General features: G+C 37.1%; 1 protein-coding gene across 1 annotated transcript; it reads right to left on the bottom strand.

Moving 5' to 3' along the window:
- Window positions 1-1,759: 1,759 nt before the first annotated feature.
- hrasa (HRas proto-oncogene, GTPase a) lies at window positions 1,760-19,639 on the bottom strand. Its single transcript, NM_001200500.1, is given in 6 exon segments — window positions 1,760-2,094; window positions 3,011-3,136; window positions 4,028-4,187; window positions 6,586-6,764; window positions 8,688-8,827; window positions 19,507-19,639. Coding segments are annotated over 4 exon segments (570 nt in total). The 5' UTR covers window positions 8,799-8,827; window positions 19,507-19,639; the 3' UTR covers window positions 1,760-2,094; window positions 3,011-3,016.
- Between the last annotated feature and the right edge of the window lie 1,687 nt (window positions 19,640-21,326).

Genomic DNA, 21,326 nt, shown 5'->3' with positions numbered 1-21,326 from the left:
CTGTTAGCATTTAAATTTTAATTATGGCAACAAAATACCAATACGATGAACAAAATGAAATGATAAAATGATCTTGTTTTGATTTTATTTTTATTTTTGACACTACTGATGCATGCTTACACGGAAAATTGAAAAGCAAATGACATATTGTTTAATTTTCATTTTGGCACTATCGTGGTGCATACATGGGAAAAGAGATCATATTAAAATGCAAACAAATATTTGCAATTTAATTTTCATGCTTTAATTTGAATTTTGGCACAAAATACCTCCCACAGGTAAGCACTGCCACATGAAGGTTTTTCCTTTGGGCCTGCAAAGCTTTTTGTGTCTTTTTCCATCTATAATCACTATTATAAGACACATTGGACATTTTTTTTACCATACAAAAAGCAGTGAAGCATTAACTCGATAACTCTATTATTTCATTTGTTACATTACTCATATTTTCAGTAAGATGTGTCATGAGAAGTTTGGTTATAATTGAGCCAGCTTATGTAAATGGATTGTCTGAAAATGAGTTAAAAAATCTAGTGATCATTTTAGATTAAGCATGATTGTTTAATTTAAAGACAAGGACAGCAAGCAGTCATAACAAAGCATTGTTTTCATCAAGGGCATATTATGATCACTCATTTATTGACCAAGCCACACATCTAATATACCACTGAAACTCCTACAGCTTGGTATTTAGAGTAAACTGGTTCATTTTGTCATATACCCCCCCCCCAAAAAAAAAAAAAAAAAAAAAAAAGAAATTAAAAAAAAAGCAGAACTAATTTCACCATTTAAAAAAAACCAAAACGGGAGCGGTATTAAAGCAAGAGCATGTAAGATTGTGTAATTTCACCTTCTCTGGTACAAAAAAGTACTTGTGTAACACAACATGGGGTGTGTTACAAAACAACATAATATGCACTAAGTATATGCCTAAATAGGAATGATACCAATTGTGTGTGGATTAACTATTTAGTATAATGGTATGCAGTTTGGGATGCCATCAGATTTTTCACAGATGTCTTTCATGCCTACAATTGGGTGCATGAAGATGTGATGTATCTGAGCTTGTGTATGACATACGTGTACAAATTTCTGCCCAAGTCACAGCAGCTCAGGAACATCGTATTATTATCATATTACATTTGTTTCCCCTCCACAGACTCAATAACCACATTTTTTCCTTTTTAATTAAAAAATCCTATGCACTGAAGCTTTCCTTTTCCTCATGCACGGACACCTTATATGGTGCTTGAAGCCACATGAAAATTTACAGCCATTATATATGGTATGACTGAGGTCTCAGGCAATTAAAGCTGACTATTCTTATGAGATCACACTCCAAGATTTTGTGAGATCTTTAACCAAGCATATGGGGTCCTTGAAATGTTTTATTGGAATCCAGTAACTGGTCAGTCTGCTCAGCATTTCCATCAACAGTTTTATGTTTTAAAACACATCCACAAAAACCATCACACATACAGTATCTAGTGCTGCAGCAGATTACAGTCCCCATGGTTATCACCACAAATACCCCTTTTGCACAACAGTTACATGTTAAAACAACAGCATGTTAAGCAGAACAAATACGGCTAACTGTCAAGAGAGGAATAAATCCTGTATGGGATATCAGATCGTTCTCTCTGAAGTTGGCCGATTCCTCATTTATAGACTTGCATGCTTCCCTCAGACAGCAATGGAGGGGAACACGATGTCTGTGATGAGGTGATTAGTGTCCAGTCCATATGAGAAGACCATTTTCTTTTTTCGTGCTTAAGTCACGAGAGGCCTGACTTCCAAGTAAAAGCCAGTGTTGAGACTTATGAGTATAATAAATTAGATGAAATCCAAGGAGCTGCCCAGTATTAGCACTTGGAAGTTAATGAATAGGAAAAGTCATTAGTTGGGAGTTTCAGGCAGATGTAGACAGCAAGACGGGGTCACCACAGGCACGGCAAGGCAATGTCTTTCCTCGAGTGTCCATTTTGCAGTCAGTGATTTACTTTGCTTTTACTTTGATCTCCACGTGTAATTACAGTCTGTCTTCCACTCTGCCTCATGAAGCCATTGGTCCATTTATGAACTTGGAGAGGTCAGCTGAAGATGACAACAAGCGACAACAGATCTTTAATGCAAACACAAACATATACAGTATACTGTACATGTTTATGTATATAGAGTATACTGTATATAATAATAATAATAATAATATTATATATATATATATATATATATATATATATATATATATATATATATATATATATATATATATACAAAACATTTAGAGTTCAGTATTTTTTTTTTTTTTTGCCTATTTTGCAGCAAGGTCTCATGAGAGTAGTAAAGTATATCTGAATTATCCTTGCTTTTTGTTGTTTCTATCAGTAGGTTCTACCACTACTGGACAAAACAAAAAATTGTGGCATGTCAAGGTTTTTAATTTTTAAAAATTGTTGGTTTTTAAAAAAAAACAAAAACAAAAAAACAACGATTTTCTGATCATTGTCATCTACAACATGTCTTCTCTTAACCTGTTGTGCTAAAAATAAATACATAAATAAATAAATAAATAAATCACTGTTTGACCACCTGTGATCACTGCATTATTTGAAACTTGGCAATATTGATAACGGTTTTAAGCTCTGCCCAGTGGCACGGTTACGTCATGTCATTTATCCCTGAAAAGCTTGTTTCCTGATATCTAAGCAGATCATTATAATGTCATTATCATATACATGTCAATTTCCTTTATAAATTTTTATAAACCCTTAATAATCATAAAAAAATTACATGTTCATTTGATTTATTTTCCTCATTAAGAAAACAAAACACATGATAATCCAACAAACTTCTCCGTAAATGTCTCTCTCTTTAGAGTGACTTCATAGTGAAATAAATATTTTACTTCAAACATCATAGTCTTTTGCCTTCAATTTAAATTTCAAAATGAGCTATTCCCTCCTCAGTCCATATGCAGAAATTAAGCAGTGTTTGTGCATGTGATAAGCACCTTAAATCATGACACCACGCAGCGACAGCTCATGCAGTCCTGTCCGCTTTCATCTGGAGGATTGAGCTTCCTCAACTTGTGCTGTCGGATCTCCCGTACTAGTGTGTAGAAGGCATCCTCCACTCCCTGTGGAACACAGTCACCCATAACCAGTTAACTTCTACAGGAGGCAAGGGCCATCTACAGACACACATTAACCTCCACACACCAGCAGATCCATTGAGGAAAGCCTCAGAGATCACAGACTTCACTGCTCTCTCTTACAGGATAGAATTATACTTCACGTGATTCCATATATCAGAATTTCTGAACAAAGTTGACAACACCTGATATTGCAGTAACACTGAAATTATGAGGCTGTGAAGGCTCAACATAAGAGAACATTTAGTGTCACTCTAAGGTGTTGAGTGAATTTTATTTGCATTTCGTCTAACTGCCGATTAAGCAGGACAATCAGAAAAGCATAGTTTTCTAGTCGCTCTAGCCAGGGGTCAAAAATTATAAACAGGCTATGGCTCATCTGTAAATACTGGCACCCCAGTCACAAATTAAACAAATTAAGAGCATATTAAACTATTTTATTATTCTACCTAAACAGTTTCTAATTTAACTTTATCTAGTGTCGGTCTTAGAATGATGTAGCTGTCTGAAGATTTGCTCTGATTTATATAGTTGCTAAGCTGCAACAATGAAACCTTTTATTTAATTTTGTGGATCTACAGACTGGAGACTTTAAGTAAGTTCATATCAGGCATCTTGGACAAACAGGGCAATTAGACAGATTTATGATGCCCTTCATATTTGTACCAGAGCAACAATGGATGATGATGAAAATAATGATTTTCTACCTGAGCGGCCTTTAAACTAGCAATGAACTATCACAGGCAGCAGTACACTGTAAAATATTGTACATTTCACTTCACACAACATCCCCTGTGTCCTAGTGTGTAACTGTGTGTGTTTGTGCTTCATTGTAGGTGTGAATATAAAAGCCTGTTATGTGTCCTTGCTGCTCACTTGTCTAGTCTTGGCTGAGGTCTCGATGTAGGGGATGCCGTAGCTTCGAGCAAGCTCATGCGCTTGCCGTGTGTCCACTGTGCGAGCTGGGAGGTCACATTTATTACCCACAAGCACCATTGGCACATCATCCGAGTCCTTTACCCGTTTGATCTGTTCCCTGTGCAATCCAGAAAACAAGTGAGGGAAAATTACTGGTCAAATATTACCATGGATGTTATGTTTATGCTCACTTCAAATCATTAATAATAATTCCAATATTATATACCAATAACACCAATAATTCCACACTTCACCAATTTAGATGAAGTGTAGCACTACCTCTCACAACACATCAAAACTGAATCAGAACTGCATATTCAAGAGGAGGGTATTATATTAGGTGTTTAATCTAAAGTGTTTAGTTATTTTGGAAGAAACTGCTAGAATATTTTAAGTAGACTTGTAAAGGAAGTAAGTTGCTTAACCTTCAGTAACTTATTAAAACAATGTAGACATATTATAGCACAATTATTTGATATTTCCTTATTATAGAATAGCATCTACCAATAAAGTCATTCCTTTAGTGTTAAATTCTTGTTATTGTAAAGTGCACCTGAAAAATTTATAAAACACCTATAATCCACCGACTGTTTATTTTAAGTCTACCTTGTGACACACTGTCCTGGATTTGGACTTAAGTGATGACTTGACTTAGACGGGCATATGTTTCACTTGAAATTTAATGTCGACTTGAACTTACACGATGTGGGCTTTGACTTGTATTAGAATTTGACTTGTTCTGACATGTAAATAAACGCTACTTTCAGTAATACTTTCCTTACATGGAACATGACTTGGGATGTGACTCATAGTAGCGTAGGGACTTTGGATTTGACCAAGGGGATAGATCATTTTGACTCAGCTTGAAAGTAAGTGATTGACTACAACACTGAGACATTCATCTAAAATGATTACTGTTAAAACTGGAAAAAATAATACGCCTGTGTATTTTCCAGTTTTAGCGGGTGAAACTGAAGGGTTCCAAATTATTTATTAAGATTTAAACCACATTATGAGATAGGCTTTTATAAGTCACTCTGAAGCCTTGTCTTTTGAGTAACATAAATTAGTATATTCCACCAAAATGAAAGCGCCCTGTGTAGTGTGAACTACCCATAAATAACGGAGTATAATTAATTTATGCTCCCTCCCAGTTTCTCCTTGCATGTCCTTGAGCGCTTTCTATATCCTCTCCACCCTCCCGCTCGATCTGGAGTTCAGATCGATTTCACTGGTAGCTAACTGCAATCTCCATTCTCTCTATTTTTTACTTAGATACAGTAAACACCACAGAAGCTGGGCAAAGGCATATTTTATGACTGTCATCTGTATTCTTTGCTTAGCAGTTTGAATTGTTGGTACTGACACACAGTATGGACCTGCAGCAGCTTATGGAAAGGTTTAAGAGCACTGACTGGTTCACCACGTCCTACTCTCCATAATGTCTTTTAGGTCAAATAAATAGACTAATTTGTCTAACTACATAGACAGAAAATAATAGAAAAGAACAAGTCACAATATGCGAGCTGTGTAACTATAATAACCTTTGAAACAGAAATATTTTACTGTTTGCAGCATACAGTACTGTGCAAAAATGTCTTTTTAATTTTTTTTTAGGATTTCCAAACATTAGCTTTCCAGCACAAAACTAAATGTTACAGAAAAATGTTTGTATGTCAGTAAAGAAAGCAGCCTATTACATAAGAGACACTTTTCAGGCAAAAAAAACACAATGAAGGCTGCTGGGTTTTGCAGCAAAAAATAAGAAGCACGTGAGACCGTTAAAGTCTCTAGAAGAAACGTGGCTGGTTCTGCAAGATTTTCAATAAAACTTGCAGCTCATTTCCTTATAAAACTGCACTAATTGTACCGGACACAACCATTTTTTTCAGCAAATATTGACTGTGTTTCATTTATTACTGTTTACTGACTTTGTTTAATATATTACTGTTTATTTCATTTATTTTTGAAGTGACCTTTGCTCTACGGCGTTTCTTTCCTGTATTGCTAAGTTTTAGTTTGTACTAGTATTTATTAAGTTATAGTTTGCTATGGTACACTGGTATAAATATGCACATTTTTGTTGACTAAAAATATATCATTTTAGTCAGCATGAAATTAACTAAAAATGTATGTATGCCTTAATAATGACTTAATCACTCAAAATGTTTTTGTTTTTTGACAAACAAAATTAAGATGATCAAAAATCGTTAATAAAAGATCAAACCATTATTGGGATTTTTTTTTTTCTCGATAGGCTTATTAAGTGGATCACATAGTGGATTGCCTACAACAATAAATAAAATAGAGGAATAAGGTCTTTCTGCATTTTTTGTTTATGTTTATTCTTATGTTAAAATATAGCCAGCCCTGCGTCACCCTGTTTTCATGCTTGTATAGTTTACTGGTAATGTTATAACTACTTGAATTTGCTTACCATAGTTTACCATAATACCCATATTCCAACACTCTTCTAATGGTAACTAATGTATAAGTTATAGACACCATTCAACCACCTGTACTGATGAATGTCCTCAAACGACTTGGTGTTATTGATGGCAAAGACACAGAGGAAGCCCTCTCCTGTCCTCATGTACTGGTCCCTCATGGCACTGTACTCCTCTTGACCTGCTGTGTCCAGAATGTCCAACAGGCATGTCTCACCGTCGATCACCACCTGCTTCCTGTACGAGTCCTGAAAAGGAGGGAGGAATGTTTTAAACTCAGACCTATCACTTTGTTACACTCTCATCACTGAAAACTACGATCTTTGCACTAGAAACCTCAGGTGCATGCTAGTAATCAGGCAAAACATACAAAACATCAGAACTAACTATATGAACATTTCACAGAAGTGTGTGTTCTTGTGGCTGGTAGTTATATAGTAGTACTTTATGTCAATACAACAATAAAAGAAAAATATATATAGAAAAAACGAAGTACAAATGAAGTATAATTGTTGTAGTGGTGTGTGTTTGGGTGACAGTCAGTGGTCCTGAGTGTTTGTGCAGTGAGACCAGCTATGAAAAGGACATTGTTTGTCAAGAGACAGGCGTGGTGGGAAAGGAGAAAACAGAATGCAGAATGCCGTGGATACATGGGCATGCATGAATGCACAAACACACACACACACACACACACACACACACACACACACACTCAAAAGGGCTGTACCACTTATAAATTCACCATGGTTTACTATGATACTATAATTTATTATGGCTTTACTGTGATATACTATAGTTACTATGGTGTTACTGTGATACACATGACTTTACTATGAAACACTATAATTCACTATGGCTTTACTATTGTACACTATATTTTAATTTGGCTTTACCATTACACATTATTCATTTACTATGACTTTTCTCAGATACACTATAATTTACTATGGCTTTACTACGATACACTATAGTGTACTATGGATTTAGGCTTTAACGTCAAAAACTATACTTTATTATAGCTTTACTGTGATATACTATAGTTACAATTGTGTTATGATACACCATAGTTGAATATGGCTTTACCCAGACACACTATATTTTATTATGGCTATAGTAACTATGCTGTTACTAGGATACACTAATATTTAGGATGCCTTTACTGTTATACACTAATATTTACTATGGCTTTACTATGATACACTATAGTGTACTATGGATTTAGGCTTTACAGTGATACACTATACTTTACTATGGGCTTTACTATGATAGACAACAGTGTACTATGGCTTCACTATGATGCACTGTAATTCACTATGATTTTACGAAGATATTTTATTGTTTACTATGGCTTTACTGTCATGCACAATAGTTCACTTTTGCTTTACTATGACACACTATGACTGTTATGGCAATATAGTGATTTTATTATGTTGCTTTATGATACCAATGCATATTACATATTTACCCATGGACAGTTCTGTGGTTTTACTGCAGTCTGTCATGGTAACTAAGGTTAGTATAGGCTAAAACATAATACTACTGTGACATTACTATTGTGTCTTGGACATAACCCTTGGATATAATATTAACATGGTTTTACGGTAGCAAACTCTCATGTTACATTTTAGGGCACTCATATTATAAGTAGTAGTATGTTCTTAAAAGTGAGAATTTTCAAAACCAATGAAATGCTGCTATTTGAAACGTCACAGAACTTAAGAAATCTGGAAACTTCAGGACAGTGCCAGCTGTTTGTCTCGTAACCATGTATAAGCAAACCGCAACCTGAGGACTGGACAGAGTAGGGCAATATGTCAGCACACACTACCACAATTATGTAACATTAAGACAAAAATATGGAACAGTAAATATTGTTCTTTTTATTACTCTTATCAGTATATACAGCTTACATCAAAACATGTTAAAATGCATCTGACGGATATTCAGTTGAATTTATGCCACTATAACCATCTCAATTAGGTCTTTGTCATTGCTGCATTTAAGCATATTTGTGCCAAAAGAGAGGCTTTTAAATTTAAATTCAACACACATATACACAATACAGCAATGTTCAATCTGCATTAGCAAGTTCACAACCACAGATGTGAAACACACACACACACACACACACACACACACACACACACACACACACACACACACACACACACCTCTATGGTAGGGTCATATTCATCCACAAAGTGGTTCTGGATGAGTTGGATGGTAAGAGCACTCTTGCCAACGCCTCCAGCTCCCACCACCACCAGCTTGTACTCAGTCATCCTCTCTACTCCTCTTCACCTGCTCGGCCCTGTGGAATTATACAGTAACAGCTTTAAAGCAACAGCACATGGCACGAGATAGAGGTGAAATATTATGGAATACTTAATTATGTAAACTAATGTAATGAGTACAGCAGTGCCTATGCCTGCTGAAAAGAAAAGAATATCTGGCCACTGGAAGAGATAGTCATTACAATTTTAATTTTTTATTATTTATTTTTTACATTTCCTAAAAATAAGAGGAACAATCACTACAATAAAGACATCACTGATGGTTGTTACAAAAATTAAATCGACAGTTTTTTAGCCAAATCAGCCAACACTCATAGTGAACATTGTCAAAATAGCATGACCTAAATGATCCCACAGTCTCTTTAAAAGACATCATTCGGCTCAGTAATATCAGCTGTACCTAAACAGTTTCGTTAAATTTAACTGGAAGAATATTATCATTTGGATGAAGGACAACTGTGATTCAAACATTGAGCTAAGTCTCCTACCTGAATCTGATACTTCGTACTACTTCAAAATACTTAATACTGTTGCTTTTTTAGCCTCTGACTTTTTCTGTAAAATTTTTAAAAATAAAAAAAAGGTGCGTCATACAGTGTCAGAAACGACAAATCCACAGACATGGCTTCTATGAGTCCGAGGACAGACGTGCGATGATTTGCACATTGCTAAACTGCTAGAAACAAGCTTCTTCATCAGCATATTTTGGCTGTTTGACATTTTCAGTAAATGGAAAATTAATTTATATGACCAAGTCCCTACTGTATCTGGTGTAAATGACTCTTTTTTATGAAAATCAATTCATCAGTGGTGTATATCTGCTGTCAGGGAAATGAATCATGCCATAATTTGTTGTGATAATAATACCATCATATTCACCCACCCCCTGTTGTATAGTAGAAAGAGCTTTTCTATTGTTGGCAGTTTGGGCTTTACACCTCTGGCACACAAATCAAACGCTCTCATATGATTGAATGTTCAGCTGTCTGTGGGGGTCAAAAGTCCAGCGAGTGGTGTTTTATAACAACCAGACACACCTTTACAGAGCCCCTCCCACTGTATGCTTCTGTGTTAAGATGTAAGCCATTAAAGCAATCAATCATGCGCATAAATCAGGGGCCTTTCATTAAGAGATTCATTGGAGGCCAGCAGCCCCAGACTGCACCCCAACCTCTTTCTGTGCCAGCAATCTATTAATGCATCCATGTTTAGATACGCTGATCCCAAACACAGGGGGTTTATTTATTACTCATCCAAATGCAACCACAGCTTATAGAAAATTCCTGTTAGAGTATAGTAATATTTCACTAAAATTGCTAACTGGCCCCTGTCCATTATTAGCATTATTGACAGTCTATATTTTAGCTGTTACTATAGAAACAATATGAGATTTGAACAAGCGATTTAATATAAACCTGTGATTTGCCTTGCAGTCATTATGGTCAGTGCTGCTGTTCTAGAAAATTAATCTACACTTTTTGACCAATGTTGTGCCAAGACATTCACTCATGGCTAAGAACAGGGGTGTCAAACTCAAATTCTACCTAGCCCACATCTGTATTTTTGTGAGCCTTTGAAACACCATAACCAAAGACTTTATTTGTAACATATACGTATGACATGCATTATACTGTATGCTGACTGTAAAGGCATTGATTTTAATGAATATTTCCGCCCTGTGAGATGTGTGCCATCCCACGCTCACCCTGTGGGTTCTAATGCACCATACAGTAAAAACAGCACCGTCTTTCGGATGAGACGCTAAACCGAGGTCCTGGCTCTCTGTGGTCATTAAAAACCCCAGGACACTTATAAAACATGTATAAGTGTCCTGGTGAAATTCTTCCATTGGCCCTTCTCTATCATGGCCTCCTAATAATCTCCATCTCTGAATTGGCTACACCACTCACTCCTCTTCACTTAGAGCTGGTGTGTGGTGGGCGTTCTGGTGCACTAGGGCTGCCATCGCATCATCCAGGTGGATGCTACACATTAGTGGTGGTTGAGGAGATTCACTCCCATCCCCATACTATGTAAAGTGCTTTGAGTGTCTAGAAAAGCTATAAATATGTAACTGTATAACTAACTGACTAACTAACTAATGGTGTTCAGTTGTGTTTAGAATGTGGGCGGTCATTATGCTATGGGTCTGCTATGAATTCTAGATTCGCAAGTTTGCATGGGCCAAATAAAATGAGTCAGCAGGCTGTTTTTCACTGGCAAATCCCACATGTGGCTTAGACCATTAATAATACATAATACAAAGCTTTGTCTAGTGTGGCTTTAAATTCTTATAATACACATCATAGTAAATTGTATAGCCTTCAAAATACAGGTGAGGATGATCGGTGTAAATTGTTATTATTTTGTGTTCTGGGAAACATGTAAATATCTTATGTAGCTTCTGAAGGGCAGTATTAAATTAAAAAAAAAAATCAAATCTTTAAACAAAATAATTTAAACTAATCATCCTGTTCAAAAGTTTACACCCCCCGGCTCTTAATATATCTTGTTGCCTTCTTGAGCATCAGTGAATGTTTGCACCTTTTGTAATAGTCATGTATGAGTCCCTCGTACATGTTTGTCCTCTGTGTGAAAAGATGAATCTCAAAATCATATAGCCACTGATGGAAAGGGGTCAAATATGCAGAAGATTCTGAAAAGCAAAGAATGTGCAGGACTTGGAGGATTTTTCTGAAGAACAGTGGGCAGTTTAACTGTTCAGGACAAACAAGGGATTCATGAACAACTATCACAAAACATAAAGACAGTCATGGATCATCCAGGTAACAACACACAGTATTAAGAATCAAGTGTATGTAATCTTTTGAACTGGTTTATTTGTGTAAATTCAGTTATTATTATGTCTTGTGGACTATATGTAAACATCTGTTATGTGAAATAGCTTATTCAGGGCAGCACTAAATAAAAAACAATGCAATTTTTATGATCACATTTTTTTATTAAAGAATTATTAACATCTGTATGACCCCTTTATGACCCCCCCCCCCCCAAAAAAAAAAAATAAAATAAATAAATAAAAATAAATAAAATTAAAATAAATAAAAATAAAATGTAAAAAAAAATTGCAAACGTTGTGACAGATTTGGGTGAGGTTTTGTGGTGTCAATCTGATGTCATCATTACAACATCATGCAGTAAATTTCCACAAAGAAACTGTGACTCATTTACAGTGTTTGGTCACACATTTTCCAAGTAGTAACACTTTAAATGACTGCTATATAAGTGCCTGTCTGAACCCATACTTCATCAACTGAATTCCGCAAGGCAGTATACTGTCAACAAATTTGATGACAGTATTAAGGCAAATAGCAGCAGGTATATGCCATCCTGATTATGTATTGGTGTTTAACAGTAAAATAATGGACTGAGATTATTGGCAATGCTGAACAAATAGTGAACATAATCATGCTAAAAGTTTTCTTCAGCATACATGAACCTGACCCAAGTCAGCAAAATAGGTCATTAATCAGTTCACTGGTAACCGAGAGTTGTTGAAATGGCAAACAGACTAGTGTTAAATGTTTCTTATTAATGTTTTCACACACTACTGGAGACAAATACAAGCCTCAATTAGGTGCAGTTGGTAAAAGGGAACAATCTAATCTAGTGTAGTAAAAGCACTGATCCTTGAGCTTGGTCTCAAAGCGTAGTGACATAATTAGTTATAATTAAATTACCAGTAAAGCGCATCATGACAGAATTTAAAATAAAGCACTTGTGGACTTGGGTACTAGATCAGATAAATCAGAGATTAGGAAAAGTCAACTCCTAACAAAGAACTGGAACACACTTAGGGGTAAGCAATATAGTAAAAATATCATTTGACAATGACGTTTTTATATGTATCAAGATATTCAGATTTGCTAAGGCTGAAGTTATGACACCAGCAAAACTGCAGTACCACAAAATGATAAAGAGAAATACTATTTAAAACTTTAACAAACAAACAAGATTGTGCATGACATATGGGTGATAAGTAAGGAACTAAACCCAACAGGGCATGTTATGATAGGAAAATAATCAATGACAGAATGGTGTGTAATAGTAACACGTTGTTAACATGTTTTTAACCCATGGAGCAATAAAAATCTGCTATAATATATTAACAAGCATATTAATATAAACTAGATCAACAACACTGTAGTATAAGACAAAAATATGAATTCTGGCTTCTGAAGGGTGGAATAGAAAAACGTTTGCCCAATTGTCTGAAGACTGCAAGTTCGAGTCCCGACAATGCCACAGCCATCCATGCCTGGGAGGATGGATGAGATATTTGGTTTCCCCTGTCAATCAGAGCGACAATCACAGGCAACAATCTGTGAGCACATGAATGTGGAAGAAGGTGGAACAGCATTTTCCTCTGAGTGTGTTACACCCTGTGACACATCGTGTGCAGCAGTTCGAAAAGGTGCTGTAGCTGGTTTCACGTCTCTTTTTCATGCCAGTTTCACGACAATATGCATTCCACAATGTAGACCGGCTAACTGTAGTTAATCGTACAGAGAATATGGCTGGTTGTATTACAGCAATTTCCCGAGATCTTTGATTTACACACAACCTAGAGACAGAGCTGTGTGATGAAAATTTCTAAATGTTGAGAATCCTTCAGCTTCCAACTGAAAGCCACGTGTAAGTAGCTGTGCTGGCAGAATCAGAGCAACTCACGGGCACAGCTGATGAGCTAACCGTAGCACTAACATGTCGGCCTGTGCATAACCCCAGCGTACTAAACAAGGTACAGCTGGGCTTTGCTGAACTTGATCCTCCTGAATGGATCTATAAAAGACCTACCAGCAGCCAGAAGAGATGCCGAACGCTGTATGAGAAAAGGACTGATGAAACACCTAGCGCATTTGTTCATAGATATATGGAGTATGGTTTTAGGTTTGGATTTTGTCTAAACAAAAGTCCCTCTGTCTCTCTGTCTCTCTCTCTCTCTCTCTCCCCCCTGCTCTCTCTCTTCATCCACGTCTATGCCATCCCTCTCATCAGGTTTCAATAAACAATATTAACACATTGAAAATGATGAACTCTGCACACATCCTGGCCAGGTGATGTATTTTACAGGAACAAGGAAGAATCTAACTAATAGATTAGAGAGCAAACAGCAAATAGATGGCATCTGAAATCCCCTAATGTTCCATATACTGGCTTTTCCCTTAAAAAGCAAAAGTACTTCCCCATTAGGTTTCCCCCATTTCATTACCTATCATTATCTTCAGTTAATTAAGAAAAAATGTCAAGAATTAAGGAACCCCCCCCCCCCCCCCCCCAAAAAAAAAAAAAAAAAAATCAAGTGCAAATTTCACCCCAGAATATAGTCAACATGATATTAGGATAAAACAAATATGTTAAATACATGATTAAGTCCCACCTCTTCCATGAACACCTAACTAACCCCTAAAATGCCAATCCCACATTATCCTAAAAAAACAAAAAAAACCCAAAAAACAACAACCACCTACTCTGGCACTTACACCTCTACTCTGCGCACTTTGCTTCTCTAGAACTCAATTATAAATCTTGTATGGTAGCACTACTTGTGTTGTTCTCCGCTTGATATATCGCTTTGCTTGTATTTAATCATTCGTAAGTTGCTTTGGATAAAAGCGTCTGCTAAATGAATAAAAGTCAATGTAAGTCTATTTCTAAATATTTTACTAATTTCTAAAACTAATAAAGTTTTCAATTGAATTGTTCTGTAGGCAGATAAGTTTGCTTCTTATCAGAGATAAATTACAGCAAAATTAAACCATTAAAAAGTCAAACAAGACTATTCAAGGTTGAAATTAAAAAAAAAAAAAAAAAAAAAAAAAAAAAAAACAGACATAGGATTGATGATATGTTTTATCTTATTTTCACCATAAGAATAACGACATAAATTCATCGGCCAACGTATATTCACAATATGTTCATTTATCCTTTGTTAAACATTTTCAAGATGTTTACTTCCAAACAGACTCTTATAAGACACATACTGTATCTTTTCCCACCTCGAATAGGTGATTATTAAGACCCATTATACTTTTAATCTTGTAGAGTCACCAGAGAACTGCTACCTTTCAATTTGTGCCTGATTTGAATTTTGCTGCTAGCAGCCAACTACAAAGCAAAGCACCATCATATGCCATGCCTATCAAGTGAAGTAGGTCACAGAGCATGCAGTGTGGATTAATAATAAAAGCCAACAGATGGAAGTAAATCTGTTGAACTCAATCAACAGAACTACAGCTTGTTGGGGTGTTCTGTCTGTTCATAATGGTGCTGAGTGAGGACAGGAGAGCCACACGGATGCTCCCTAGTGTCTGTCTCTCTCGCTTATAATTAGTTACTGTGAACGGTATGCCTTCAGAAAGATAATGAGCCCTCAAAGCGCCTCGGATCTCAGCCTTGGATTGGCTGCTTTGTACTGTGGAAATCACAACACAGAATATTCAACCGAAATCCAGACATTTCTTATATTAGTGCTTATGACACTAAGTAATACAGTTTGGGTTCCCCAAGCCAGCAATGCCTTTAACTGTCAAATAAATTCCCCTGAGTACAGATTTATTTAAAGTGTGCAATAATATTTTATCTGGATATTTACATTTTGTTTGTATGGGCTTTTTTTTTTATTTGGGGCCATAGAGTCTGAACAGACAGAACACATTAGGTACAAGCTTACATTATTTAAAGTCCTGCTTGTTTTTGAGTTATTGAGGTCTAGATTCAATTCAAATGACCAGTCAAACAAACTAATAACTCAATAACAAATATAATAATTTTAAAAAGTTGTAAGTTGTGATTTACACCACTGTAAATGAAAACAACAACAACAACATGCACACACACACACACACACACACGCGCGCACACACGCGCACACACAGAAATCCCTTCGCTATGCTTCACAGACCCCACTGTAATGGGTAACAGATTTTACACAAAATGTCTTCACTTGAAACCCCGAGATACTACCTCTGTAAGTGTGATAGAAACTAAGAAAATATTTCTATGCAAATATATTGGGACCACACCTTGTATCATAATAGATCCAACAGACAGCAAGTGCTTTTTTTGAATTTGAGTGCTTCTGCAAATAATATAAATGTTTTTCCCCTTTGAAAGCTAAAGGACTACTGTACAGTACATGACTGTAACAACAACTTAACGTCACCTCATCCTCTAGCTCCGCTACAACACTGTACCGTAGCCAGGGGCTGCATACAACCAGTCATAGTGATCTGGGGAGATGAACAGCTCATTCTGAAACTCTATAACCTCCCAGGGACCCTGAGGGTGATCTTACATGACAGTACACTCAGACTGTAAAATGGAAAATGCACATATAAACACAAGAGCTGCACTTTACACATGCATTGTGTGTCTAGTGTGTGTGTCTATGTGTATGTGTGAGAGAAGAGCTAGAGCATCTATAACCCTGGCTGGGCAAGTGATAATATTTGGTAGTTAGTTTCATGTCCTTATATGACAAGATGATCTCAGTTAAGATCTCTAACTGTGATTAGCGATCAATATTGATCAATCTGGTGAGCACAAATGAATGAAAAACCATGAACATTGCTTTGTGATGAGTCGAATTTTCTTTCTTTTTCTGATATTACGTTATAACAAATCAAATGGGTTAATAGATCCATCGCTAGCCTCCTTCAGCACTAACTGATTTTCATTCGAGAGATGATGGCAAGGGATCACTCAAGGGAAAAGGCTGACTCGAAATGGGTGGACGCATCAGAGAAGCAGGGCTGGGCTTCTGTTTCCTCAAAATAACACCAGCGCATTACTATCTGACTCTGTCTTATACTGCAGTAGGCCACTTGACAGGGAATTAGTCTGGTCATTAGAATACGCTATAGAGAAAGGCTAATTAATAATGCAGTAAGGAATTCTGCATTCTAACCCATATAAATCTCTTGTACAAAAACAGCCACTTTATTTATATGCATTCTGTGTGATACAGGCTGTGTAAATGCCTGGTTAGAAGATGTTATTCAGTGTCAGTAGATGTGCTCTGGGTTAGTTATACATCTCTTAAGGCTGCACAATATGATGACAAACATTTTGATTTGCATTGCTGAGTATTATCACGTGCCAGTGCTTTTGATAATTGTAATATTATTCACTATAACTAGTTACTAATTGGACCTTTTTTTTATTATTATTAATGTCCCTCCTTCCATCCCTCTTTCTCTACTGCTTATCCTACACAGGGTCATATGAGCCTCCAGCCTATGCCAGGGGACTCGCTACACAAGGTGGGGGACCCACTACACAGAGTGCATGCATGCATGCACACACACACACACACACACACACACACATTCACTCTTCTACAGACAATTTGGAAATGCCAATCAGCCTACAAAGCACAGGGAGAACATGCAAGCTCTGTGCATGCAGGGCAGAGGTAGGGGTTGAACCCCCTTCCCCAGAGATATGAGGCAAATGTGCTAACCACTAAGCCACAGAGCCCATGTCCCTCCTTTCCTCATTAAATACAAGAAATATATTATATATTTTTTGTATACTTTTGCTGCACTATCCTAAAACCTCAGCAAAATGAATACAAGATACATATACATACTGCATGTGTGCCTCATGATACGTGCATGCCATATTCTCCATGCCTTCTCTCTTCTTTCTTTTAGCACCAGAATGTTGAGATATTTACTTCACACCTGCTTGATTTCTTTTTCTCTTTGAACGGTGAACATTTCAGCTACAAGCATACGTCCTTTTGGCAAAAGTCTGTTTCACTTTCTTACCCTGCTTTCATTTTCATCAGCTCCATGTGCTGTCTACTTGATCTTGAAACGAAACACAGATTATGATTATTGATCTGCCTAAATGCTACATGGACATCCTGTATTTTGTAACATTAGGATACTATTTTATTTTGACCACAAATAAGCCGACATTACGTCAAGCATTCGTTCGAATAAATACAGCTGTTTCAGTAACAATGTTATTTTTATTCATTCCTTATTCCTTACATATATGTAAAACAAACAGGAAAGAAACTGATGTCAGCTACACACTTAATGTTATACAAAAAGACAGTATATTCCCTTGGAAATGTTACCCTGGGTATCGATTTTAAAAGGAATCCATAACCAAATGTCAGCTTTCATGATGTCATTATACATGATACATATAGTCTGCTTACAACACACATCAGTTATACATCTGATCCTTATAATGAGGACAATACCAAACAGACTTTCCCTAAACTCCACCCTATTCACTATATACTGTGCTATTTCAGGGTTTTACCATCTTATACAATGTGGCATGTCCAGACGTTTAGCAGGGAAATTATCTGTGAGCTTAATATTCACAATGTATTGCAGTAGCAGCCTAGGGCAATGCAGAATTCCCATAATGGACTTTGCCATTTATAGGGGCTGAACTATAAACTATATACTTTTTTTTTCATTGGTCCCAATGGTGACAATTAATGCAGCCTGTTACAATTGTCCTTGCTTCACCCTAGTCATGAATATCATGAAAAGCAATGAATAACTAGTAAAAACAAAGCAGTTGTGCTGATGTACACGTCATAACCTCCAAGCAGGCATTATTTCATTTATACACATATACACTAGTAGGGCACAATTTCATTGAAATATGAACGATATACTTTGTTGTTGTTGTTGTTGTTTTGATCCTGATTGTTAAATCCTCACCCAGTAGATTGGTCAAAGAGAAATTGAATAGTAAAAACAAACTGATTGTTCTGAGGTGCACATGATAACCTCCAACCAGGCATTATTTCATTTCCACAGATATAGACTAAAGTAGCCTACTGTATACTATGCAACAGAAGAAGGAAACAAGTAGTGTAGCCCGTGCTACTTCCGCACTGCTCAAGGCTGTGTCCCAAACAGCACCTCACTACCATACCGAATAACGTGTAAACAAAGCCTACTACCTCATCTACTACTGCCGTACTATTTCGGGTACTCTTTAGCACGGGTGTAGGCGGATTGGGACGCAGCCGGTGGTGGGTTTTTTTTTTTGTGTGTGTGTTTTTTTTTCGGTATGGTGTCGGTGGTGGGGCGTCACCCTGCCTGCCTACCGCCGACTCCCGACTGTCACATGGACACCAAACTTCATTTAAACCTGCTTTTAGGTCTTTTAGGTAGCACCAATTGGTATGGGAGGGGGACCAGTTTAAATGAAATCATACCATTTATTGCTTTCATGAAGAGTGGGAACTGCAGGGAAACTGATCAGACACCGACTCGGAAGTTGTCGAGGAACAGAGCTGGATTTAAAAATAAATATAATAATAATAATAATAATAATAATAATAATAATAATAATAATAATAAATGACTGAACTGTAGTACGTGTAGTAGTAACGTAGTAGTGTATAGCCTGTGTGTGTGTGTCTGTATGTGTGTATGTGTGTGTGTGTGTGAAATAGTGCCTGTTGCTTTAATTAAACAAGTGGCAGACACACTGAAACAATTTACGCCCTAGATTAATGAAGAATAAATTTCCTTTGAACAGCTACAGCGACGCGCCTCTGCTGAGCGGCTCCTCCAGTTTCCCGTTCCATCCAGATGAACCCACAGCAGCCCTCACTTCTCTAATAACAAAGTAGGCTTGGTGGATAGACTCTGTACAAACGGTGATCGTGAATGAATGTAGTCCTACTCACGACAAGCAGAGCTCGGAGATGTGCGGTGGAGATCCGGCTCCTTTAGATTCAGCCTGGAGAGTTGGGTGGAAATCTCAAACACAGGAGGTGTGATGTGATGAGCGCAAACAGCCGCCGCTGCTCCAGTGTGGAGGAGATTAAACCCGGGCACACCGCGGCTCAGAGACACATCAGCGCCACTCCGTTACTCCAAATAACCTAGGACTACGAGTTGCTTTTGTGCGCGCGCGCGCGCGTGTGTGTGAGCGCGCACTGAACACAATGCGCTCCGCCCGAGTGCAGAGAGAGAGAGCGAGAGAGAGAGAGAGAGAGCGCGCTGCAGGCAGCCCACGCCCAGCGGCCGCCCCGACACACACACGCACACACACACACACACACAGACCACTGGGGATAAAGTCTGCGTCTGTGTGTTGCTGATGCTTCCTATGACCACTGGTTCCATCATCACAACTACTATTCAGATATCCTGGGACTCTTTTTTTTTTTTTTTTTTTTTTTTTACATTTCCACACTGTCTCAGCTTTCTTGCCAATAATAAAACTAACACAGGGCGGTGAAGCTCAGTGGTTAACCCTTGAACTACTGATTGGAAGGTCGTGAGTTCAAACCCCAGCACTGCCACTGTTGGGCCCTTGAGCAAGGCGCTTAACCCTCAGCTGCTCAGATGTATAAATGGAATAAATGTGAGTCGCTCTGGATAATGCCATCAGTGTAAATGTAAATGTAACATGCCAGCACGTGACACATTTCTGAGCTACTCAAGGTGACTATTTACATATTGAAGGGAAAATGTTTACATCACATTCTGAAGAATGAGGGCTTACCCTTAAGTCAGCACTGATTGAAAGCCATTTTTTTTAAGTGGTACAGTCCACTCCGAAACTATTGGAACCGCAAGACCAGTTCATTTGTTTGTGCTGTACACCAAAGACATTTGGGTTGTAGATCGAAAGATGGATATGAGACGAGAGTTTAGGATTTAAGCCTTTATATCCTGGTATTGACATCCTGATGTGTTAAAAAAAAAAAAAAAAAAAAAAAAAACCCTTAAAACACAGAACCGTTTGTATCAGACTACACTATTTTTAGGTGAGCAAAAGTATAGGAACAGATAAGTCTTGAAGTAAATTAAAGTAAATAACACTTAATATCTAGTTGCATATCCTTTGCTTGCAATAACTGCAACAGGTCTGTGATTCATTGACATCACCAAATTGTTTCTTCTGTCGTGTTGCTTTTCCAGGCTTTTACCGCAGCCTCTTTCTGATATTATTTGATTCAAATAGTTTCTATCTTGAGTGTCCTCTTCAGGAGGCGAAATGCTGCTCATTATCCTGCTGCATGATGAAGTTTCTCCCTAGTAATTTGGATGCATTTCTCAGTAAATTGGCAGAAAAAACGTTCCTGTAAATTTCTGAATTCATTCGGCTGCTATCATCATGAGCTACATCGTCAATAACGATTAGTGAGCCTGTTCCAGAAGCAGCCATGCAAGCCCAAGCTATGACACTTCCTCCACCATGTTTCACAGATGAGCTTTTATGTTTTGGATCATGAGGAGATCCTTTCATTTTCTACACTTTGGCCTTTCCATCACTTGGGTAGAGGTTAATCTTGGTTCCAGAACTTTTGTGACTCATCTCTGTATTTCTTTGCAAATTACAATTCTCACTGGTGATGTATGGTTTGCATCTTGTGGTATGTGGTACTGTATTACAACTACTGCTACTACTACCACTGCATGGTAAATAATAATAATAATAATAATAATAATAATAATAATAATAATAATAATAATAATAATTAGCAGCAGTATCAAC

Source organism: Ictalurus punctatus, chromosome 14, assembly GCF_001660625.3.
Source record: "Ictalurus punctatus breed USDA103 chromosome 14, Coco_2.0, whole genome shotgun sequence".
Classification (NCBI taxonomy): domain Eukaryota; kingdom Metazoa; phylum Chordata; class Actinopteri; order Siluriformes; family Ictaluridae; genus Ictalurus; species Ictalurus punctatus.
This window is presented reverse-complemented; position numbering and strand designations above follow the sequence as displayed.